The sequence below is a fragment of the Sinocyclocheilus anshuiensis genome, unplaced genomic scaffold (assembly GCF_001515605.1).
Source record: "Sinocyclocheilus anshuiensis isolate Anshui unplaced genomic scaffold, SAMN03320099.WGS_v1.1 scaffold879, whole genome shotgun sequence".
Classification (NCBI taxonomy): Eukaryota; Metazoa; Chordata; class Actinopteri; order Cypriniformes; family Cyprinidae; genus Sinocyclocheilus; species Sinocyclocheilus anshuiensis.
Window position 1 is genome coordinate 663726 of NW_015546063.1, and position 25681 is coordinate 689406.

At 37.6% G+C, this 25681-nt stretch overlaps 2 protein-coding genes across 6 annotated transcripts in view; both read left to right on the forward strand.

The window, feature by feature from the left end:
- Positions 1-15076, forward strand: part of uba1 (ubiquitin-like modifier activating enzyme 1) — a 28685-nt gene extending 13609 nt beyond the window's left edge. For 3 of the 4 annotated variants that reach the window (XR_001635473.1, XR_001635472.1, XR_001635471.1), the window contains exons 5-23: positions 507-641; positions 785-891; positions 972-1062; positions 1225-1357; positions 5097-5194; positions 5285-5431; positions 5628-5804; positions 5919-6026; positions 6166-6246; positions 6778-6930; positions 8115-8280; positions 8508-8704; positions 8804-8868; positions 8958-9153; positions 11802-11876; positions 11971-12160; positions 12326-12414; positions 12739-12923; positions 13012-13096. Coding sequence is in view for 1 of the 4 variants with exons in the window: in XM_016500916.1 (XP_016356402.1) it covers positions 507-641; positions 785-891; positions 972-1062; positions 1225-1357; positions 5097-5194; positions 5285-5431; positions 5628-5804; positions 5919-6026; positions 6166-6246; positions 6778-6930; positions 8115-8280; positions 8508-8704; positions 8804-8868; positions 8958-9153; positions 11802-11876; positions 11971-12160; positions 12326-12414; positions 12739-12831; positions 13012-13203; positions 13292-13393; positions 14008-14108; positions 14222-14357 (2832 nt within the window). In the remaining 3 variants the exon portion in view is untranslated. Of the gene's footprint in view, positions 1-506; positions 642-784; positions 892-971; positions 1063-1224; positions 1358-5096; positions 5195-5284; positions 5432-5627; positions 5805-5918; positions 6027-6165; positions 6247-6777; positions 6931-8114; positions 8281-8507; positions 8705-8803; positions 8869-8957; positions 9154-11801; positions 11877-11970; positions 12161-12325; positions 12415-12738; positions 12924-13011; positions 13204-13291; positions 13394-14007; positions 14109-14221 lie in introns of those variants that run through there. The other variant, XM_016500916.1, reaches the window with a different exon arrangement.
- A 2542-nt stretch (positions 15077-17618) lies between these two features.
- LOC107699573 (rho guanine nucleotide exchange factor 3-like) lies at positions 17619-25609 on the forward strand. 2 transcript variants are annotated; one of them, XM_016500873.1, is made up of 13 exons: positions 17619-17812; positions 18027-18084; positions 18198-18260; positions 19582-19626; positions 19888-19995; positions 20475-20639; positions 21111-21173; positions 21247-21343; positions 21422-21498; positions 22039-22296; positions 23780-23950; positions 24084-24276; positions 25063-25608. In XM_016500873.1, the coding sequence occupies exons 1-13, from the start codon at positions 17772-17774 to the stop codon at positions 25308-25310; spliced, it is 1587 nt and encodes a 528-aa protein (XP_016356359.1). In that variant the 5' UTR covers positions 17619-17771; the 3' UTR covers positions 25311-25608. The 2 variants fall into 2 exon arrangements, with proteins under 2 accessions (XP_016356359.1, XP_016356360.1); XM_016500874.1 differs by lacking the exon at positions 19888-19995 and having other exon boundaries at positions 25063-25609.
- The last annotated feature ends 72 nt before the right edge of the window (positions 25610-25681 follow it).

A 25681-nucleotide genomic window follows, 5' to 3' on the forward strand; every position in this document is an offset into this window, starting at 1 on the left:
GGGGATCACGATGCCGGCGCAACATCGGCGATGGACAATGGCATCGTCTATCGGCCCAACACTAGTTTCCACAAAAATATTAAACAGTACAAATGTTTTTACGACATAAGAAATGTTGCTTGAGTACCAAATCAGCATATTAGAATGATTTCTGAAGGATCATGTGACACTGAAGACTGGATTAATGGCTGCTGAAGATTCAGCTTTGGAATAAATTACATTTTAAAATGTATTGCAATAGAAAAATGTAAGTTGTATTAATATTTCACAATATTACTGTATTAAATAATTGCAGCTTTGCTGAGCATAAGAGTCTTCTTTTACAAACATTATAAAATATTACTGACCCAAAACTTTTGAACAGCAGTGAACATTAACAAATTAAGACATTATATAACAATATTCAGTGGACTAAAAAAAATAATTTTAGGAATAAGGAAATTGAAATGTAGTGTGATGTTAATTGTAGTAGTAATAAAAATAATAGGGTTTGTTACATGTCTTAGTTTTACCTGCGTGAGGAGGATCTTGGGAAGAACCGTGCGGAGGTCAGTCAGCTTCGACTGGCAGAACTCAACAGCTATGTGCCTGTAACCTCCTTCACTGGCGCCCTCACCAACGAATCCCTGACCAAATTTCAGGTACTGTTATGGATCCACTGGACTACATCCATAAGCTCAACACATGGACTAAATCCTACTTTTCCCACATGCATACAGAACTTTGCATTAAAATTTAATGCATTTAAGAGAGTAGGATAACGGGCGTTTGTGTGTTTGACCAGGTTGTTGTGCTCACCAACTCCAGCCTCGATGAGCAGATGCGTGTTGGTGACTTCTGCCATAGTAATGGCATTAAGTTGATCGTGGCAGACACGCGTGGGCTGTTTGGGTAGAATACCTTTCTTGTTTTGTGTTGAGTTAAGGTTTTTGGGTATTATTTTGTCTCATGTATGTTCTGTATTTCAATAGGCAACTGTTCTGTGATTTTGGGGAGGAAATGACAGTGTTTGACATCAATGGAGAGCAGCCACTGAGCGCCATGATCTCAATGATCACAAAGGTAAAAATTGTTAACTGGACTTGGCTAAATTATACTGTGTGATGGTAACTTTTAAACCTTGATTATTGTAGAGTCAGAGCGAATGAAGTGTCACATTGACATTTGTTAAACTTCTGGCTGTCTGAACCTTTTGCTCTTTTTGTGTGGTGTGTGTGTGAAAAGGACAGTGCTGGTGTGGTTACATGTCTGGATGAAGCACGGCATGGATTTGAGAGTGGAGATTTCGTCACTTTCACAGAAGTGCAGGGCATGACAGAGCTCAATGGCTGTGATCCAATAGAGATCAAGACACTGGGTGAGTTATCATAGGTTTTCTAATTTGAACAGACCCAGAAACCACCCAGCCCAGTCTCTTGTTAGCCCAGAGACCTCCACAAACATACTAGATCAGTGGTTCTCAACTTTTTGACTCCAATAAGCAAATATAATTAAAATTATTACATTTCAGAAGTCCAGGAGTTGTAATTTTTTCTGGCATCCCAATCTTTCTAACAGTGAATTATTTACATACTCTTCCAGTCCACTCTGTGGATTAAAGAAAAAAAAAAAAGAAAAAAGTTTTTTTACTTCACAATAAAATATTTTAGTGTTCGGCATAACTACAATATTTGTTATACAAATCCACATGGCATTTTGATATTTTATTCATGTTCATGATTTTTAGGTCTAGAAGTCACAAATAAAAGTAGATTACATTATTTTTCAATATGTGTGTGTGTGTGTATTTATTTATTTATTTAGTGTATCTAATAGATGGAAAGATGCATAGTTAGATATTTAGTAGTTTTAGCTATAAAATAATTTTACGTAATTTTCAGGCCCCCTTGGATTTTTGCTGAGGGCAAAATCACTTGGTAAACGACTAGTGTCATTTAGCGAAATAATTAAGCATGAAAAGGCTTTTTGCAAAAAGCTTGCTGACAAACATCAAAAAGTGCTCAAACTGTTTTCATGATTGGACTCTTCTTTGCCTCATCTTCCTCACTGTGTGTCAAGGCATTCACATTTGTCTACGTCTTGGCAAATTTACAACCATTTCAGATGTCTGGAACTTTTAGACTATTTATGGTTGCTTATGGCTGTTTAACTGCTGTTTGTGTCGACCTACTTTTTAAAATTTAACTGGATCAGCGTAAGGCAACAAATGTCAATCATTTTAGCTAATGATCACTTTAGTCACCTACCCCTGTCCTACAGGAACAGGAAGGTGGAAATAAGTTCCTGGTCTCAGAGGCTAAAGCACTGTACTTGTTACTGTTTAAGGAGGTATGCTGTTAACTGTAGGGCTGCACGATATTGGGAAAATATGCGATATTGAATATTGCGATTACGATATTTCTTGCGATATAACATTTCCCTAGAGAAATGCTATTTTTATTAGCTATTTTTAAAAATAATTTATATAGGTAATGATCATACTAAAATAAACGGGTAATAGATATCTTCTGATCTAATTAAATCTAATTCAGGCAAAAAAAAAACTGTGAAGGAAGGTGCAAACATTTAGACTTTAAAATACTACAAATGACTGAAAACCTCGCCAGATACTCTGATTTCTGGTTTGCTGTTACCATAGACCTGCAAACACAAAAAATGCATTACTCTCAAACATTACTTTTTATTCACATGTATCCATACAATCATCAAGAGCATCTTTTAAAGAAAATATTTCCTTGCCTTGCCCGTTTTCTTTTAAATAAAAATAAATATTATTAAACAAATTAAATAAAAAAATACTATTAAAGAAAGTGTACAGGCCTTAAATAAATTGGTATGTAGTGGAAATACTAACATCTTGTCAACATCCACATAAATAAACTAATTAAGTATTAACATGTAAGCATTGAGTAATAGCATACAAACCTATGTTTTAGCACAATGCAATGCCATATGTGCTGTGAAACACATTTTATTCCAGGTTTTTTGCCAGGAAAACTAGCATATTGACTTTGGTAGGTTTTAAACATGTGCGTTGGCACGTCACAACATTTCCTGATGTACTAAAAAGTCTCTCTGAAGGTGAACTACTTGCTGGTATACAGAGATACTTCCTGGCTAGTTTACTCGGGTGTGGGAAGTTGACCTGATGGACTTGCCACCAAGTGAGAGGGTCCATCTCACTGTCTATGGTGGGAGACATCATGTAGCTGTTCAATTCAGCTTCCACAGTGTGTGATGGTTCCATAGTTGACAGAGCTGGGGATGTCTTGAAGAAACTGCCCAGGGATTTTTTGGCCTTCTTTAGGGTGACATCTGATGGACCCATGCCCTGGTGATCTTGATCACTAAAGCTTTGCTCCTAAAATAGAGAAATAAAGTAAATATTGTAATCAAATCTAGTTATAGTGCATTATCTTGTCACTTACTATTGTCATATTAACATTTACCTTTGGCACAGTTGCTTCAATTTCAGACATCACCCTGGCTCTGATGTCTGACACCTTGTCAGAGCTGATGTAGGTGGCTTTGAATCTGGGGTCCGTAAAGCAGGTCATGTCCAGAAGTTCTTGAGTTGCTGGGTTGTCATACTTCGTGTTCATGTACTCTAGAATCTTCATCTTTATGGACTTTGTTAAATTACTGTCTTCTTCCTTTGCAGCAAGAATTGAGGTGTTCATCAAGTGAAGTACAGGTTTCACGTATGAAAAACTTACATAACTTTCACCCGACAGAGCATCTGTAAATTCTTGCAGAGGCTGCAATGCCTGGTTTATGGACTCAAGTACATCTTGGTCCTGCCAAGAAGGAACTAAATGTCTTGACTTTCTGTCTGCTGACAGGATGTCGCTTATGGCCCGCTGCTGCTCTAGAACTCTCAATCATTTTCTGCCTTGAACCCCACCTTGTAGGGCATTCTGTGATGAGGGAGTGCTCTGGGAGGTTGTGCTCTTTGTGCTTTTTTTCAGGGCCATCTTCCCCTTCCAGGTGTGGGAGAAATGTCCCACTAACTTTTTGCAGAGACCAACAGCTCGAATAATGCGCTCATCATCTTTAACAGCATTTTCTGTAGAGTTAAGAAAAAACAAAAACAAGGACATACAGGATGAAATAACATTACAGTATTATAATTACAATTTTATATAACAGCATTTGAGATAGAAAATTGTCAGTTACAATTTGCTAACCTCTGTGGATTATATTTCCTAAATAAACGCATTATCTTAAATATTACAATATCCAAAATCATGTCTATACTACATGCAACTATACAAACAACTGTACCTTTTTTTCCGGTTTTAATTTTATTATTTCAAATTCATTCAACATTCAACACTCACCGATGGCCAGATGCAAGCGGTGACCAAAGCATTGTAGTCTGACCCAATTATTAAGTTCAGTAGCCTTCACCACATTGGCACCATTGTAATTGACACTTGATTTTCCTCATTTAAGTTCCAGCTGGCTAAAACATCCCGCAGCCCATGGGCTATGTTTTCACTGGTGTGGGATTCGGGGAAAAACACAACACCCAGACAGTGTGTTTTTGATTAAAAATCTTGAGTAAGAAAGTGAACCGTATAGCTCAAGTAGGGCTCAGTCGTGCGACTGGACCACAGGTCAGTGGTGCTAGCGTAGAAGTCCACTTGGCGCAGCTCGGCGCTCACTGTCTTCACACAAGCCTCGTACATCTGTGGAATTGCGACATGAGAAAAATAATTCCTCGATGGCAGCTGATATCTTCGGTCCAATTTGTTAATTAGACCCACAAAGCCTTCTTTGCTCACGGTGTTAACAGGCATCATGTCTTTAGCTAAAAAGCGTGTGATAGCATCTGTTAATTCCTTGTGGCATTTCGACGTTTTTCCGTAAGGCGTTGCATTTGTCAATTTGGACAACCTATGCATGTAACACACAAATCCTTAGCACATAAAATAAATTTAATTTATCGCAACTCTCTGCGATACGGATATCGCATATACTATTATCGCGATAACGATAATTTTTCGATATATCGTGCAGCCCTAGTTAACTGTACACTGTTCGAAGGTCAGTCTTATAGGCTGTTTCATGACTGTGATGTCCTCTGCCGTCAGGTCCTTACACCTTCAGCATCTGTAACACCAGCTCATTCTCGGACTATGTGAGAGGTGGTATTGTCACACAAGTGAAGATGCCCAAGACAGTTGCCTTTGTAAGTTGACGCCCATGCTGAGATTAACATTGTAGAACTCGTGTAAAGTGAAAAAGTGGATTACATATGCACACTTCTTTCTTCAACCAGAAATCCCTGTCCTCTTCCATGGCCGAACCAGAGTTCATGCTGACTGATTTTGCCAAATTTGATCGTCCAGGCCAACTGCACGTGGGCTTTCAGGCACTGCACGCTTTTGAGAAGAAGCACAGTCGTCTACCGAAGCCCTGGAGTCAGGTGAACACTTCTGCTGGTTGTTAGATTTCTGCATAAGGTCCAATCCACTTTCAAGTTTATTCTTGCCAAGAACTGCAAGAAATGTAATGCCTCAACCACTACGCAGTGTTCTGTTTAATGGCATATGAATGCTGAGTTGTGGACATCAGTCTCAGCGACTCAGCAGTGATATCTTTCTCTCTCCATGCTGCTGCAGTCTGATGCGGATGAGCTTGTGACTCTGGCTGAAGAGGTGAATGCTACGCAGTCCGGATCTGCCAAGCAAGAGCAGCTGGACCAGGCAATCATCAAAAAACTGTCCTGCGTGGCTGCCGGAGACCTGGCACCCATCAATGCCTTTATTGGTGGGCTTGCTGCCCAGGAGGTTATGAAGGTAATACAGTCTCCCATCATTGTCTTTGAGCTTGGGATTAAAGAGATGTAGCAGGAACATGTTGTGTTAGACTCCTCTGTCATGGTCTATTTATTGGTTTTTTTTTTTCTTCAGGCATGCACAGGGAAGTTTATGCCCATCATGCAGTGGCTGTATTTTGATGCTTTGGAGTGCTTATCTGACGCTGAGGATGCCATTCTGACAGAGGAAGAGTGTGCACCTGTGAGTGCTGCTTGTACCATTTTCTTGTGATATCGATTCATGTTTTTCAGTATTTGTTTGATGCTAGTGGAGCTACATGCATCTCACCCAAAAGAGTTGGTTGATTGCAAAAAATAATTTATTCATCTGTTTTCTGTAGAGGAACTGCCGCTATGATGGCCAGATTGCTGTTTTTGGGTCCAAGCTGCAGGAGCTGTTAGCCAAACAGCGATATTTTCTGGTGAGGAGCTGACACTGGCCATTTATCAAAATGGGAGATGATTACGCCATGCCCAATTATGCAGTTCCACAATGCTTGCTTTTTCCCGTGAAATTATAGTGAGCCAATCAAACAAAGCTTCTTTGAATCATATTTATCAAAAGGCATGTTTATGCTGCAAGTATTAACTATTCCAACCAAGATTGTTTTGCCTTTAGTCCAGAGTTATTGTAAAATAAAGCTATTAAATACCTTTTTAGTTTAAGTAAAATGTTAATATTCGATGAAAAATGTTAATGAAAATGAGATGTTACCTTCCCAACTAACTGTAATTAGTGTAAGTTGAAGTACTAAAATTACTAATTGAATTTAAAAGAATTAAAAATAAATATATTTATAAGCTAATAATGACAAATGTATAAAATTTACTAAAGTTAAACTAAAATAAAGCTAATTCAAAATTATAAAAACTATAATCGTTTATAAACTGTACTGAAGTAACACTGATTTAGTCTTAAGTGTTAATTTTAGTGACTTGTTTACTGTGTTCAGGTTGGTGCTGGAGCTATTGGCTGTGAGCTGCTGAAAAACTTTGCTATGATGGGCTTGGCCAGCGGTGAAGGAGAGGTCATAGTTACTGACATGGACACCATAGAAAAGTCCAATCTCAATCGACAGTTCCTCTTTAGGCCTTGGGACGTTACGGTGAGATTGACTGACACAGACTGAAGAAAGAAGGGATTTTATGTCTTTCTTGAATGGTTGCTGATGGTTTATGCCCATCATGCAGTGGCTGTATTTTGATGCTTTGGAGTGCTTATCTGACGCTGAGGATGCCATTCTGACAGAGGAAGAGTGTGCACCTGTGAGTGCTGCTTGTACCATTTTCTTGTGATATCGATTCATGTTTTTCAGTATTTGTTTGATGCTAGTGGAGCTACATGCATCTCACCCAAAAGATTGTTAGTTTATTGCAAGGAATAATTTATTCATCTGTTTTCTGTAGAGGAACTGCCGGTATGATGGCCAGATTGCTGTTTTTGGGTCCAAGCTGCAGGAGCTGTTAGCCAAACAGCGATACTTTCTGGTGAGGAGCTGAAATTGGCCATTTGTCAAAATGGGAGATGATTATACCAAGCCAATTATGCAATTGCACAATGCTTGCTTTTTTTCCCCTGAAATTATATTGATCCAATCAAACAAAACCTTTTAAAATTACATTTATCACAAGGCAAGTTTATGCTGCAAGAATTGACTGCTCCAAACTAGATTGTTTTGCCTTTAGTCAAGTGTTGTTATTGTAAACTAAAACATTAAAAGTATTTTTAATTGCAGCAAAATATAAATATTAGATTAAAACTTTAATGAAAGTGAGAAACGTTGCATTTGCAACCAACTATAATAAGTTAGTTGAAGTACTAAAATTACTAATTGAAATTTAAAAAAAAATACGTTAAAGCTATTTGTAAATGTTTTAAAAAATAATAATAATAATGACAATTGTATAAAATTATTAGTCAAAATAAATTAAAGCTAATTTATAATTCTAAAAACCAATAGTTTATAAATTATAGTAAAATAACACTGCTTTAGTGTAAGTATTAAGTTTAGTGACTTGTTTTCTGTGTTCAGGTTGGTGCTGGAGCCATTGGTTGTGAGCTGCTGAAAAACTTTGCTATGATGGGCTTGGCCAGCGGTGAAGGAGAGGTCATAGTTACTGATATGGACACCATAGAGAAGTCCAATCTCAATCGACAGTTCCTCTTTAGGCCATGGGACGTTACGGTGAGATTCACTTACACAGATTGAAAAAGGAATTTTGTGAAGAGAACTTGATTGTAATGTCTTCCTTGAATGGTTGCTGATCATTTTGTTCCTCCTCTGAGCAGAAGATGAAGAGCGAGACCGCTGCTGCAGCCGTGAAGCAGATGAACCCATCAATCCGCATCACGGGTCATCAGAACCGTGTAGGGCCTGACACTGAGAAGATCTATGATGATGACTTCTTTGAAAGCCTCGATGGAGTGACAAATGCTCTTGACAATGTAGATGCCCGTAAGTAAGATTTTTAGAAAGCAAAGTGGTTGGTCATGTAGGTCAGTGTTTCCCAACCTTTTTTTAGTCGCGGCACCCTTTGGAAATTTTAACAAACTTGTGGCACCCTACAAAATTAATTGTCACAATATTTGAATTTCTAACTTCGATATGATAATTTTACTTCAAAATTTAACTGTCAAATAGCTGCTTGTGTGAAATCGACTCCGCATGCTTTCCTTTTCCAGGTATGTATATGGACCGGAGGTGTGTGTACTACTGTAAGCCATTGCTGGAGTCTGGTACTCTAGGCACCAAAGGGAACGTGCAGGTGGTCATTCCCTTCCTCACAGAGTCGTACAGCTCCAGCCAGGACCCTCCAGAGAAGTCCATTCCTATCTGCACGCTCAAAAACTTCCCTAATGCAATTGAACACACACTTCAGGTAACCTTTTTCAACCTTTTCTTTGGGATGAACTTCTGGTGTCTTGAGCCTTTATTACCTTGATTGACCTAAATTGTCTGTACCCACCTGCTTTCTTAGTGGGCTCGTGACGAGTTTGAAGGACTTTTCAAACAGCCTGCTGAAAACGCCTTGCAGTATATGACGTAAGTATTATCTCCCTGAACAACCCGTAAATTTGCCACGCGTGGTGCTGTCAGCCATTTAAATATGTACTGTTCTCATTCCTCCCCAGAGACCCAAAGTTTATGGAGCGCACACTGAAGCTCCCTGGAGCGCAGCCGTTGGAGGTGCTGGAGGCAGTATACAAGAGCCTGGTGACAGATTACCCACACAGCTGGGAGGACTGTGTAGTCTGGGCCCGCAACCACTGGCAGTGTCAATATAACAACAACATCCGTCAGCTACTGCACAATTTCCCCCCAGACCAGGTGAGGCCTGTCTGTTCTCATTTGATCAGCTATCGTTGGACTCTTTTCATAAATATTTGACTGAAAAATTTTACATTTTGGTGTTTTTATAAAAATTTTTTAACTTAATCTGAATGGTATGAAACTTGGTAAAGGGTTTGGCACTTGCTTTGTGAACAAAAAAAAAAAAAAAATCAAGGAAATGATTTGAAAAAGTTAAATGGGCTTGAAAATAGTCACCCTTGTATTCCTCGCTGTCAAATATGACTGCTTTGGAAACGAATTGGAAAAAATTTTTATCTAGTGGAAACATTTGGAACTGCACCCAAACAAAATCTTAGTGAAAGCCTATTTTTGAGATATCAAACTCAAATTTGGAACATAACTTGGATTTATGGCTTTTATTGTCTTGTTTTAGAGTAAGACATGTTTTGGAAAATATAGTTCATATAAAAGCAATAATCTGCCAGGTGTCGTCTTTCAAAAGAGACCAAACTTAAATCTGTGCTGCAAAGCATTCATGATTTACAACAGTTTAAGTTGGAAATGTTATTTTCAGGTCTATGCTCAAAAAGTGGTTAACAGGTAATGGGTTATAACTACTGCGAATGTGTGAAAATATGAAATATCAAAAACATTATCGAAGTAAAATAGATTACATTCACAAATGAAATGTTATTTCTGGTGTGAAATAGGTTATTTTTTTGACTGCCACGCGAGGAGCACCAGGGTTAATGTATTCGAATACATTACAATTGCCGTTTATAAATACAATGACTTCAATGTAGTGTTGTCAAAAGTACCAATATCACAATTGGCCATTGTGGTGTGAACACAATGGCCAATCAGAGCTGTTTAATTAAGAATCCACTCAACAGTGCTCTAAATGCTGGCATCGTCACATTTTTAAAGAGGTGGTTGATTGCGATTTCACTTTTTTAACGTTAGTTAGTGTGTAATGTTGCTGTTTGAGCATAAACAACATCTGCAAAGGTTCAATGCAAATGGAGATATCATCTTTTAAAATTCTGGCAGATTAATGCCTACAAAAAACGGCTCGTAGGGACTACAAGTTACTTCCCGGGTTTGTGACATAACAAACCCAGATAAACCCCGCCCTCGGGAAAAGGCAGCCAAAATCAATGTTCTAAAGCAGCGGTTCTTAATACTGTTCCTCACGTCGCCCTGCTCCGCACACGCTCTGCATCTCTCTCTCGCTCTCATTCAGATCACCAGCTCAGCTCAAACAATGAACTGTTCCATTTATACACTTATTTTCACATAACTATGAGAAGCGTTAAACATGGACGCGCGTGCAGTTGCCGTACTGTATTAAAGCTTTAATCAGGATAAAACCATATATTAAAAGCTAACCGAAGCAGTAGCATTTACAAATAACAGCGTATCTAAAAGTATGAGACAACAACAAACAAAAAACATACCATTAAGAGCCGTGCTTGCACAGGTTCTGCGCGATCCTTTTCACTAATATCCTCTGTGTCTCAATCGGGCACAAATTGATAAGCAATATAGACGACGTCATTGTTTACAATACAACCGGAGCACATGTCGCTGAGGTGAGGGGCGGGACGTTTAGATGCGCACTAGAGGCGGTTTAGCCAATCATAACAGACTAGACTAGCTAACCAATCAGATTATCGCTTATTTCTGAGGGATTATGCTTCATAAAAGCAGGAAATGATCAGCGCGTTTATACGAGATGGGACAGAGCGGTGTGGAATAAAGGTAAATTATGTGAAAAATGTGTTGTTGTTTTTTTTAAACTAAGCATTAGCACATGTTAGACTGCACCCCATAAACACAATCAAAAAGTCAACCACCCCTTTAAAATTTCAGTACCAGTATCGGTACTTTTGACAGATTTGGCTCAACAGATACGTCTGTGATTGGCTACAATGATCATCGCTTCACACTCTTCACAGAGCGCTTGCACAGATACACATGGGAGTGTTTGAAAGCTGCGTCTGTCAGTGGATCCCTAATATATCTGCTCACAGATGGATCCGACACAGACATATCTGTTGAGCACAAGAACACAATGGCCAATCAAAGCTGTCTGAGAATGCACACAACCGCTCAATGCTAGTGGCAAATGCTTATATCATCACATTTTTTATATTTCAGTGCTGACGTCGGTACTTTTGACAACACTACTTCAATGTAATATGTATGCATTTTTAAATTCAGTTTTATTGAGGCATAAAGTCAAAATTGTCAAGGTTATACAACTGGCCTGAGATCATAATGAAGAAAAAAGATTTATTAAAAAACTTAAGTTGGTTGGCAAAATATTTTATTATTTCCTTGATTAAAAATTATATCAGAACCTTCAAGTATTGTGCCTTACATCTGAGTGAAACCGATTTTGATAAAGGACAAATGTAGGGATGGACTTTTGTGTCCATTGAATGTTGATTGAATGGAGGCAGATTTGAATGCAAGCTTGCAGCCGCTTTGTAAGAACGGGACAGGATTTAAGGGGAGACTGGAGAAAGTCTGACTTCACTGGAGTATTGAGTTATGAAATTGGTTAAAAATTACAAGGGAAAAAACATGCATGGATAAATCAATAAAAATGCATTTGAATTTCCATTTCATGCCAACTTTAACGAACATTTAGTTTAATATCTTCTGCTCTTTCTGTCTAGCTTACAAGTTCTGGGGCGCCATTCTGGTCGGGTCCAAAGAGATGTCCTCATCCATTAGAATTCAGCACTAACAATGCAAGTATTCACTGTGAAAAGACTCAAATAAAAGATTTTGAACTTTCATGTCGTAACAAAAAATGATTGGTCTTGATATCATTGTGATTGGTAGGATCTTCACATGGACTACATCATGGCAGCAGCTAACTTGCTTGCCCAGTCATATGGCCTGCCGTGCTCCACTGAGCGTTCTGATCTGACTAAGCTGCTGCAGGATGTTAAAGTGCCTGAGTTCACACCAAAATCAGGAGTCAAGATCCACGTGTCTGATCAGGAGCTGCAGAGTGCCAATGCATCAATTGGTAAGAGAAGTGGTGGATGTGGATTTTGAAACTGATGCTGAGCTCATCCTTTTTGTTTTTCAGATTTTATACAATGATTCTGCAACGAATTAAACCTGATGCTAAAGCAAATGATAGTTTTCACTGTCCCAAACATTGCTCATTTTATTATTGGGCTGTTTTCAGATGACTCTAGGCTTGAAGAACTGAAGACACGGTTGCCTTCTGCAGAAGCAGCTTCTCAATTCAAGCTCTGTCCCATTGAGTTTGAAAAGGTACCGCTTATGACACAACCTAGTGCTGGGCGGTATACCGGTTCATACCGAATACCAGTGTTTATTTTTGTTAAGATATAAAAAATAGGGCATTCTAAGTCAATATACTGCAGTATTTCCTCTCTCAATCAGTAGAAAATATGGTTAACACCCGGTCATGCATGAAAAAAAAATACTGTCATGTACCGTGAAACCGGTATAATTGTGAAAAATACCATGATATCATTTTTTGGTCATACCGCCCAGCACTAACACAACCCCAATTTTCCAGCCTTTAGAAATTATGAACTTCAGTTAAAATGCTAATTAAATTCTCTTCCTCAGGACGATGAAACAAACTTTCATATGGACTTCATCGTAGCAGCTTCTAATCTAAGAGCAGAGAACTACGACATTCCTCCTGCAGATAGACACAAGGCGATGAAACAAACTTTCATATGGACTTCATCGTAGCAGCTTCTAATCTAAGAGCAGAGAACTACGACATTCCTCCTGCAGATAGACACAAGGTGAGAGGGCCAATGAAATGGTTTCTCAACTGTCTTGGGAGGCAAATCCCACCATCGCAGATCCTCACCTATCTTTTTCTTCTTTCAGAGCAAACTCATTGCTGGAAAAATCATTCCAGCAATCGCCACGACGACAGCTGCCGTGGTGGGTCTGGTGTGTCTGGAGCTGCTGAAGATCGTTCAGGGGCACAAGAAGCTCGAGTCCTACAAGAACGGCTTCATGAACCTTGCTCTGCCTTTCTTCGCCTTCTCTGAGCCCATAGCTGCTCCCAAACACAAGGTAACCAACAGCATTCTCCATTACAGCAGCAGAGTTGGCATCCCTTTGAATGAATGAGCTACTTTGACACATTTGCTTTCTTTAATAGTACTATGAGATTGATTGGACACTTTGGGACCGCTTTGAGGTGAAAGGCATTCAGCCCAGTGGTGAAGAAATGACACTCCGACAGTTTTTGGACTATTTCAAGGTAATACTTGATTCTCATTGTTGATGTGTTTGAAGAAACTAGGGGGTGGACATTGAAGATTATTTTAGTACTCAGCAGATAAATGAATCAACTACTTCAATTACCCTAACCCTATCCCAATTTGTTATTCTGGACTAAGTTTTTATTAAGTATATAAGTATTTCAAGTGTGAAATTAAAAAGGTAAACTTTTAATAACACATTCTGATTGGTTTGGTTGCATAAATTAGTAAGTTATAAGAAATCTAATTTAAGAAATGAAGAAAAAGAGGCCTTTTTGTTTTGTTTTTCATGTGGTTAAGTTTATAAATATCAATAATCCATGTTACTTTTGTAAACTCATGCGTACAGCTGTGTGATGAAATGACATTTTTTGGAAAAGATTGATCGACAATATTGTACTATTCAGTAATTTTCTTTTTACGATACTCAAAGATCTTCACAACAAACTGCCAAAATAAACGTTTGGTTTAACTTGAAATTATGACAAGTATTTCTAGTCGTCAGTTGGAAGGTTATTTGCTATATTTTCATGCCATATTTGTGTCCATCCCTTGTAGAAGCAGGCAAACTTGACCTGGTGTACTCATGGTTCACACTCTGTTATTCCCTCAGAATGAACACAAACTGGAGATCACTATGCTCTCTCAGGGGGTTTCCACGCTCTACTCTTTCTTCATGCCTGCGGCCAAGCTTAAAGAACGGCTGGACCTGCCGTGAGTTGGTTCTTCCTATCTTAGAGACGTACTGAATTCTAATCATGTAAGTGGAATTGAGGCATATGAGAAGGAAGAAAATGAAATGTTTGGCTCTGTTTTTGTTTTCACAGGATGACTGAGATCGTGACTAAGGTGTCTAAGAAGAAACTGGGGAAGCATGTTAAAGCACTAGTTTTTGAGCTCTGCTGCAACGACGAGACAGAAGAGGATGTAGAGGTCCCCTACGTCAGATACACCATCCGCTGAGAGGGTTGTTGGGGTAGGGAAGGGGAGCGGTCAGAGGCGGGAGAGGGCGGCCCACTGGGGATGGGGAGCATCAGTATGCTTGGAGAGCCCAAAGAGAAACCAATCAGTTTTTGTTTATTTTTTAAATCAGTAACTGAAATATATAAGTATTATATCTCAAACACCCCTCTTTCCCAACTGGTTGAGCTCTCTAGGGTATGAATCAATCAGGCTGGTTATGTTTAGGACTATGGGGAGCATGTGAATCTTTGGCTGTAACTTATTTGAACTGGTTGTTGTAACGCACAGCTTAAGTGTATGAATTTATCTGTACACCACTCGTCACTCCCTCCCTCTCAATCATCTTTTTCACACCAGTCTTTGTTCCTGTCCTCATGATACTTTTGTGGGCAGCACCATCTTGCTTTGTATTCTGGAGTAAAATATTGACTGATGCCAAAAAAAGTACAAAGGAGAAGAATCAGAATTTTTTTCAGTTCACTGCCTTGGCTTGATGTCACATTTAAATGTAACTTGAAGCACCCTTTTTGGCCAAGGTCTCGGAGCGAGTTGGTCCACTTACTGAACTCCTGCTCTCCCATAGGCCCAGTGGGAACATCCCTTTGCCTCTCTGGCTTTTGTATGGGTTGGGTTCAGGAACTTGCACATAACCATTTTTTTCTCCCCCATATTTTTTATTTTTTTGGCAGATTTCTGGTGTACACCTTGTAGAACATAAACTCTGTATTCTTTCTACTTTGTTAAACTCCAAAAAACATTACAGTATATTAAAAAAAAAGGATTTTAATCTGTAATGGGAGCACTTAGTGTGTTAGTGAATAAAGTTGAAAACATTTTCTTGCTTTATTGTCTTTTTTTTTGCTACTGTTGTTTTTAAAATGTATCTATAAAGTTAATAAAAAGAATCTGCAATTAATCAAACTGGTTATCAGTAATATTTCAATGTTTCAGTCGGTAAGTTGCACAGTACACTTTTCAACCTGGAGTATTTCATTGTTAATAATAAGAGAAAAGTCACAATTTAAATATATTTGCCTTTCATGGATATAAACGTTATGTTCATTATCTTTTGTTACATCAATAAATAGCAGAAATAAGTAGTCTGGGTCAACATTTTATTAGGATCTAGATAATAGGATTTTATATGGTTTAGAAAATTAATTTTCTAAAGCATTTTCATGTGCTGCGTTATGTAAGACTCCAATTTAACTAAGCCACTTCACGATATTAACCTTTTTGATTTAAATTCTCTCCAGTTAGGCTGTAACAGTGTTCTGAGTCAGTTTTATTGTAAATTAAATGATCCAACTCTTACTGGCCTTCAAATGATAGCACATTGTTTTTCTGTATAAATTGTACCTTGCCCCCCCCATACTGATTTATCTCATACCTTCTGCAAAGCTGAAAGTGATACAAACAGTGCAACTGTTTGTAGTGCCATTTTAATTTTACAAGTTTGCTCCCATCACATTACAGAATCATTCTGCAGGTTATCATCTTTCAAGTGCTTGTGGGTGCACTTCATGTGGCTATGTCACTTTTCAAGAATAGGTAAAATTTTAACCCTAACCCTTTTTTAAAGCATTTGATTTTGTTTAAAAATCAGCATCTAAAGAAGTGAGTTTTAAATACAGTAAATGTGCATTAAATTAGCATGTATCCAGTAAGACCGGTAAATCCAAATTTTTTTAAAGCAGATTGCTGACAGCATTTTCCATGCTCAAATATTAAACCCTGTTATTGTAAGGAATATTTTTAATTTTTTTGGTCCCAACCTGATTAGCCCTTACTGAGGCATTTACACTGGCATCCTTACCCATTCAGGGTTTTTTTTTATTTATGTTTCAGTCGGTAAGTTGCACAGTACACTTTTCAACCTGGAGTATTTCATTGTTAATAATAAGAGAAAAGTCACAATTTAAATATATTTGCCTTTCATGGATATAAACGTTATGTTCATTATCTTTTGTTACATCAATAAATAGCAGAAATAAGTAGTCTGGGTCAACATTTTATTAGGATCTAGATAATAGGATTTTATATGGTTTAGAAAATTAATTTTCTAAAGCATTTTCATGTGCTGCGTTATGTAAGACTCCAATTTAACTAAGCCACTTCACGATATTAACCTTTTTGATTTAAATTCTCTCCAGTTAGGCTGTAACAGTGTTCTGAGTCAGTTTTATTGTAAATTAAATGATCCAACTCTTACTGGCCTTCAAATGATAGCACATTGTTTTTCTGTATAAATTGTACCTTGCCCCCCCCATACTGATTTATCTCATACCTTCTGCAAAGCTGAAAGTGATACAAACAGTGCAACTGTTTGTAGTGCCATTTTAATTTTACAAGTTTGCTCCCATCACATTACAGAATCATTCTGCAGGTTATCATCTTTCAAGTGCTTGTGGGTGCACTTCATGTGGTTATGTCACTTTTCAAGAATAGGTAAAATTTTAACCCTAACCCTTTTTTAAAGCATTTGATTTTGTTTAAAATTATCAGCATCTAAAGAAGTGAGTTTTAAATACAGTAAATGTGCATTAAATTAGCATGTATCCAGTAAGACCGGTAAATCCAAATTTTTTTAAAGCAGATTGCTGACAGCATTTTCCATGCTCAAATATTAAACCCTGTTATTGTAAGGAATATTTTTAATTTTTTTGGTCCCAACCTGATTAGCCCTTACTGAGGCATTTACACTGGCATCCTTACCCATTCAGGGTTTTTTTTTATTTGTATGTATTTTATTTTATTTTGATAAATTAAGGTTTTAAATTTAATTAGATGTCCCAAATTTAGCTAAAATTGCAAACCTTGTAAATAAATAGCAATGGAAACGTATTTAGCGACCTCCTGAGGTTGACCATCACCATTTTGTGGTATTTTTTGGCATGGGGGGAAAATATGTCTTTGTTTTTTTTTTGTTTTGTAGGCCATACTTTGTATGTTTTGTCATGTATGAGCATCTTTGTCTCACACTTCTGTCACGCACTGAGCTAGTCATGATCTCATCAACTGAGCAGTAGACACCACTGTATTATTTTCAGAAACGGGTCAGAAGGTTTGCTTTGACTTCTGTCCTCTTCGTCGATGGAGTTATGTATGGCTGGCGTAATTACATAGAGACTCAAAGATCTGTCAAGAGTCGTTAAGAGGTTGATTTGTCTTTGTTCTGCCTGACAACAGGAAGTACATGTTTTTTTCTTACACAGGATGTGGTATCAGACATGCAAGTGTAAGAGGAAGAGGGGAGGGCTGGGAGAGAGTGCACATTATCTTTTTTGTCTTTTCTTTGAAAAGTTGGAACAGGTGCTTGTAAGATTTATGGTCTGATTTTTAATGTAATACTCTATTTATTTATCGGTGTTTCTTTTCATAAGCACATTTGGAGATGCTTTGAGAGAAGAGAAGATGGAACTTGAAGAGACGGAGGTTGATACATCACCTTCCTGGTATGACTTTTTCACAGATCATCAATAGTTGCTCAAACTAAAACTCAAAGACATTTCGGTGTGTTACTGTCATTCTGATCAACTGTAGTGGCCTAGAAATTCACTATAGTTTAATAACTGAACTAACAGTTAATCATTTGGATTATATATCCTAAGATAATGCATTCATGTCTTTTTCAGTGTCATACTTCCACTTTATTTGATTTTTATTCAGGTCTCCTGTATCTAGAGACAGGCTCCTCACATGCGCCAACCTGTCAGATATCACAGGGGTAAGTTTCGTTTTGGTCATAAACTTTATACATATTTTGATGGACAGACCTTAAACTGTAGGTCTTGCTCCTTTGAGGAACACCAATGTATTATCTGTTGGTTTTCTGAGCAGAAGAAAAGAAAACAAGACCCAAGTAGTGATGCTGAGAATTCAGCCCGAATCTTGGAGGACTGTGTAAGTTATCTATGATATAAGATACAACATGCCTGATCTAAGTATGTTGTAAATCATTTTGATATTGTGTTCTAGAGTGCTAGATGTTTGAATGTGATTGTTTGAGCATCTGTTACAAAAACAGTCACGATATTTCCTGTTAGTCTGTCTTTAGATGATCTAAAGATAATCTACTCAGCGGTTAAAGTTCCTCCCTATAAGCTTTAACTTAATCATTGATTTTGTATGAAGATGAATTGGTTGAGGGGTCTGACATGGTCAAAGTGGTCTACATGTTTGTGCTCTACACCAAAACTTGTTGAGACCAGGTGACTCCATAACAATCCATGGTTTTCCTGGTCTGTTACAAGACATCTAGAAAAGAGCACTCATCTTTCAAGAGAAATGAAGGAGGGTTACAGTAAAAGAATGAAGCAACATGTGCTCAGCTGTGAGTGAAAAGCTGACAAGAAAAAACAGCTTTACAACTCAGTTTCCTGTCTCAATCCGCTACATCCTTTGAATGATAGCGGTTCAATCTCACTTGCTGTTGTCGTTGTTTCTTCAAATACTGGCACTTTTGATCCTGTGGACTTTTAGAAAATAAACTCTCACACTAATAAAACAGTGAGATGATGAATAGGTCAAAGCTGTTAATGTAAGGTGGGAATACAACACGGCTTGAATACTGTAAAAAACCAATTAGAGTCTAGGACCAGAACCATATGTTTTCCAAACTGGGTCTGATCATAGTCTGTGGTGGAAATGGCATTGTGGAAATGGCCTAGTTTTGCTAGGGCCAACTTTATAGAATTTAATGTATCCTAAATACACTGTCAAAATTACAGCTTGATTGGAAAGGACGCAAAAAAAAAAAGAAAAAAGTACTGTGATATTCATTGTACATTGTCAGTGAAGAGCTTCATATGGAATATGAACAATGTCATTTCCTTGGTAACAAAATTCAGAAGTTGATCAAATTTCTTTTAATAAATAGTACAATTTTACAAAATTTTACAATTCATTTTTTTATTTTATTTTAGTAATGAAGTCTTGGTCTATGGCAAGGGTTAAACTGAGCAAAAAAAAAAAGAAATGATGAATGCTGGAAAATAATCATAATATAGCAATGGTTAATAAAAAAATGGCTGTAGTTGAAAAAACACCCACTCGCTGATTTGTGAGTGACAAACTTTGTGTTCTGTGTTATTGTTCTGTTACTGATGTATTTACTGATATTTGGTGGAGTAAACTCAAATAGACTGTATAGGTTTAGTGCTTTCATCTGCTTGTGGTTATATGCTTGTGCTGACATCTGTGCTACACTACACGTCTCTTTCAGGAAGACGATGACTTTCCCATCAATGACCACATGCAAGATTCAGAGGTACAGAAATTAATATGCATCCTTGTTCTAGTACATTTCTGCTCAGCACAGTAACGGTCTATAAACTTTTACATCATGTCAAAACAGCATGATCAAAGTCTGATAAAGCTCAAATTTCATTGCTGAACTGTCAGTTAACTTTCTCAGTTTCAGTGAATGCACATTTAAACATCTGCTTGTTTTAATGATACATTAAAACATAACATGGTACAAGTACATTTTAACCTTGACGCTTATTCTCTGCTGTTGGCCTCATATTAGGGTCCATGTAACAAAAGAGTCAAACCAGTAGACAAAAGTGCTTCAGTCACTGGTATTATAACACCGGTGAAGACCCCTGCACTGAAACGCTTGGGCCAGTCCATACAGGTACAATAAACCCCTTCATGCACTCACTCGGCTTTTCTCATCCAGCCAAAATGTTTTAGCTTCTCTTAATTGAACTATCATCAACAATAACAACAAGAACTAGATTTTTGAGGGTTTTTACAGGGTGTTTGCATACTGTCCCAAATCAAAAGAGCCTAACTCCAAGCCCTTAGCCTTAGTATGAGTAATAACAGTGATGTACACCTTATCAAGCACCACTATTTGACTAACAGAGAACAATATGTATTGTTATTTAAAGCGTATATATAAAAATAATTTCAATACATATGAATATATATATATATATATTATATATACACCAATGTTATAATTTATTTCAAAAATCTTCATATGCATATATGTGAAATATTATATATATATATATATATATATATATATGTGTGTGATGTGTGTGTGTGTGTGTGTGTGTAAATGTATATTTATGTATATGTATATTAATGTATATTTATTTTCATCAGCGTTCTATCAGTTTCCGGACAGAGGCCCGTCCGTTGCCTCCAATGCCAATAAGAGCACGTCAGAAGGCCTCTTCATTTCCACGGCGGCGGAGCAGCCAGCTGTGGAGTGATACAGTTGACAGTCTGAGCCACGAGCTCAGTACCAAAGAGATCAAGCGACAAGAGGTGTGAAAAGCTGCTTGAATTAACACCACATAGAAATGCTTCGTACTCTTTAAAGTTAATTTTTTGCATGATTTAATTCAATTCTTTATTAATGAAACTTTTAATTGGTTAAATTTCCCATGTTTGGGCTTTAATTTAAAACATAAAACTGGTAGTTTTGGCTCATGTACCTTAATACCTTTTTAAAGAGCTTTCAGCTGCCTAACTCTGTCTTCACTACCTTAGTTGTGAAACAGGAAGTGAGCTGGTATACGAGGCCATGTTCTCTATTTCAGTGTCAGAATTTCCTCTGAAATGCTCCACCACACACTGCCAAAACTGACTGGTAACTTGTGACAGTAGCGCAGTTATAAAAGTGTGCACATTTGTGGTATCTTCTATTTATGCAAGGCCTCATGCGGTTAGAAGTACCTGTACAGCTTTTACCCTTCATTTATGTATTATTTACCTCTTTATTTTCTTCACCTGCAGGTAATCTATGAGTTAACCCAGGGTGAGAAACAGCTCATTGAGGATCTAAGTCTAGTGAAAAAGGTTTGTGCAGAAATCAACAGGTTTGTTTCTACTGTCTTTATAGAAGTGAATTTAATTTCGACTGTCCTGACAGGTGTACTATGAACCCATGCTGAAATTAGACATCATGACAGAAAGTGAGCTGGGACAAATATTTGGAACCCTTGATTCTTTAATACCACTTCATGAAGGTAAATGTCAGTAAACTCTTTGTAGTTGTTTCTTTGAAACATAATGATGTATTCACAATTATTTACCGGTGCATTTAGATCTTTTAGCTCGTCTTGAAGGCCTTCGTGGAGCAGAGAAGACTGTGCAAGAGGTCGGCCCGACCATGATGGACTGGGTCAGTCTTATATTAGACAGCCTACCAACATGTAAACATAATAACAAAACATTGTTGCAGTCCTTAATGATAACTGGCTCTGTTATTATTGATGCAACTCTAAAGGCCCGTTCACATCGAGGATGATAACCAAAACTATAAAGTTTAGCTTTATTGCATGGCAAAAAAAAAAGTGTTACCTTGCCAAAGCACTGGCAGAGCCCACTGATCTAATGGCGTTGTTGAGCGGTCCAAATGCAAACTTTGCATGCAACAATCAGGCAGCAATTGACAGCACTCTGATCTAGTGGCATACAGGCATCGTCAGATTGACAGTACTCTAGCCCAATAATGTTGGGGGATCCAGTGGGGGCGGCAGTCATATTTCAGGGTGACCGTGCCACTCTTTATCACAACCCTGCTAAAAGTGCCAGTACGTGCGCTCATTGGTGCCCCTTCAGCTGGTGGCGCCCTAGGCGACCGCCTAGCTCGCCTATGCCTAGAAACGGCCCTGCACCCAGCATTTGAGTGGGTTATAAGCTCTTTTCTGTCTTTCCATAGTTTCCATGTCTGGAGGCGTATATCACATACTGCTGTAACCAGGTTGGGGCAAAAGCTCTGCTCGATCAAAAGAAACAGGACCGGCGGGTTGAGCATTTCTTGCGGCTGTGCCAGGAGTCGTCCTTCAGCAGAAAGCTGGACCTGTGGAACTTTCTGGACTTGCCTCGCAGCAGGCTGGTGAAATATCCTCTGCTGTTAAAAGAGATTCAGAAGAGCACTCCACCTGAGCATCCGGACGAAGAAGAGCTGCCACAGGCAGTGAGTTGAGATGCTTCCACATATATACTTACGGTGGCCGAGAAGTGCAGAGCAAATCACAATTCTGAAAACAAAATAACAAATTACAAACGCAAATGCAAGTCTAAAAAACAAAATAACAATTCAGAAAGCACAACAACAATTCAGAAAACATTATAACAAGTCAGAAAACACAATGACAAATTCGAAAACAAAATAACAAGTTAGAAAACACAATGACAAATCTGACAAACCGGAAGAGGGTAGGTATAGTTTGAGACAGCGCCATTGGTTTGGGGTTTGGACTCACCGCTGACTGGACGAGAGACATCTGTCAATCAATGTATACAGGAAGAACCAGCCGAAGAACAGCAGAGTCGTGGTAGAAAGTTCGGAGATGGTATTAAAGTAGCTCAGTTTAAATGTATTGTATGAATTGTCCTTACTCTGGAATAAAAAATGCGGGGTTTCTATTTACATTTAGTTAAAAGTGGCTGTAAAACATCAGTTCCAGGGTGCAGATGGATAAGCGCGTGTAGAAACCCCGCATTTTTTATTCCAGAGTAATGGCAATTCATACAATACATTTAAACTGAGCTACTTTAATACCATCTCCGAACTTTCTACCACGACTCTGCTGTTCTTCGGCTGGTTCTTCCTGTATACGTTGATTGACAGATGTCTCGTCCAGTCAGCGGTGAGTAATCCCAAACCAATGGCGCTGTCTCAAACTATACCTACCTCTTCCGGTTTGTCTGATTTGTCGTTGTGTTTTCTGACTTGTTAATTTGTTTTCGGATTTGTCGTTGTGTTTTCTGACTTGTTATAATGTTTTCTGAATTGTTGTTGTGCTTTCTGAATTGTTATTTTGTTTTTTAGACTTGCATTTGCGTTTGTAATTTGTTATTTTGTTTTCAGAATTGTGATTTGCTCTGCACTTCTCGGCCACCGTATATACTAGCATTGGATATGGACCCAAGTTACTCGTTTCGTTCCTGAATGAACAAAATGGATGAGTGACTGATTAAATGATTCACACATAAAGCCATATTTGTGCCACATATCTACATGGGAGAAACAATAAGGGTAGTATGCTAGGTTGTTATTTTGAATTCATCAAGTCTTTTGTTTGGTTCAGGGTTATTGTTAACTAACGTTTTTGCAACTAACTGAAATAAGCTGAAGTACTAAAATTAGTAAAACTAAAACAGAAATAAAAATAAAGGTAAATTACTGTAACGTTAACTGAAATATTACTGAAACTCAAAATATTACAAATACTACAATAGTATATAAATAATACTAAAATAACAGTAATTTAGTTTCTGTTTGAATCAGTGTTTTTAAAGGTGAAAAACTGAAGAAAAAAAGAAAATTGTAATACAAGGTTAAGATGCAGTGGAGCTACCTTTATCATTGCCTGTAAACAATCGGTTGAGTGATTCAATGATTCACTTTTCAAGACACTGCAACCAGCATATCCTTGTATTTCTTGTTTCCTCAGATAGAACTAATCCAAAGGATTATAACAGAAGTCAATCTTAAAACTGGAGAGGCTGAGTGTCAGTTTTACAGACGGGGACTGTGCTACTCAGAAGACAGCCAGAGGGTTCCAGAAATCCAGGCATCTCGTTTTTTATACTGCCATGGTGAACTGAAGAGTACTAAAGGACAGGTAACTGCATATTTTTTATCTGAATCTACATTTTATCTTTTCAACAAATGTATAGCAGATCATTGCAGTTTTTTCAGTGTTTAAACTAAAAGCAATCCACACAGATATTTTACTTCTCATTTCTCCTCTCTAGAAGCTGCATGTGTTCCTCTTTGAGCTGGTATTGGTTTTGACCCGACCAGTGGCACAGGACAGGGAAGGACCAGCACAGTTCCAGGTGTATCGTCAGCCCCTCCCAGCTGCTCACCTCCATCTGGAAGACCTACCTGATGGAGAGCCAAGCAGCTCTGGATCCTTTCGTGGGGCTTTTACCGGCAATGATAAAGGTAGTGGCATTGCATCTTACACTTGTACTCCTTTTTTTTCTTTCAGTTTGCAAGCATATGACGTATGTGGGATTGCAATAAAATGAATTATCAATTACTATTGAATTTGAATAAACATTTTTTAGTTTAACATCAAGTGTTTAATTTCTTTTCACTGTGTGTGTTATATTTTTAGATTATTATATAATATTCAGTATTTTAATATTTATTTTAAAATAATATAAAAAAAAAAATATATATATATATTATTTATCAGTTGCTTAAAAAAATAAGAAAAAATTAAGGTGACTGGGTTTTTTTTTTTTTCAGTTTGCATGCACATGTCATGTAAAGAATAGCAATTAAATGATTAAAATGGAAGAGATTTGAATTTGAATAAACCATTTTTTTTCTTGCAATAAAAAAGGATTTAAATTTACTAGTGATTAAACATTATTTTAAAATGGTTACAGTCATATCAATGATTTTGTTTGACAAAGGTGTTGAATTAAATTCTTTTCACAGGCAACCTAACCTAAATTGTTACATTTTTCAATAGTAATTTATACATTTTTCGATATTTAAAATTCTTAGCATTTTAAAATCTGTTTTAAAATAATTAAAAAATAATAATATGTTATAATAAGTTTGATTTACTATTGCTTTTATAATGCATGCATTATAGGCTTACATTTTTAACTGTTTTTGTTTTTTTGTAATTCTACATGCTTTTTATTTGACATTGGAGGTGTTCTAATTGCTTTCGTTTCATTCTAATTCCACATTTTTCTTCTAACTCCCTCCCAGTGAAGAACTGTTTTCGTGTGAGCACCACAGGGCGCTCCAAGTCTCAATCCCACAGCCTGCAGGCTAATGACTCCTTCAATAAGCAGCAATGGATTTCATGTCTGCGCCAAGCAATGGTCCAGTCACGGGACAGACAGGCTCAAACCAGCCACTGCAAACCCTCTGAGCGTTTAAGCCCTGACCCTGCCCTCTATAACAACATCGCTGAACTCAACCTTAACTCTGATGTGGAGATGCCAGATACATAGACCATGGCTACCGGTGCTTTCCAGTTCAATGGTTCATTCACAAAGACAGGATTTCACTTTTATTGTGACCATGACAGCCAACTTTCTCAGGACAAATGAGATCACACAGCTGCTGTCTCACAACCTGTCTAGAAACTGTGAGAATAAGGTCATGTAGCTATATTTGTATACTTCATATGTGGATGTTTGTTGCTGTCAAATGTCTCATAAGGGGAGTATTTTATATTAGATTTATGCTTCTTGCTTAACCGGTTTTATTGGAATATATATATATATTTTTTTTTATTATTTTTTTTTTTTTTTACATTGAGACTATTATGTGATATTTGTTGGATATATGGTTTAGGCTATGGGACATGTGAACTCTCAGT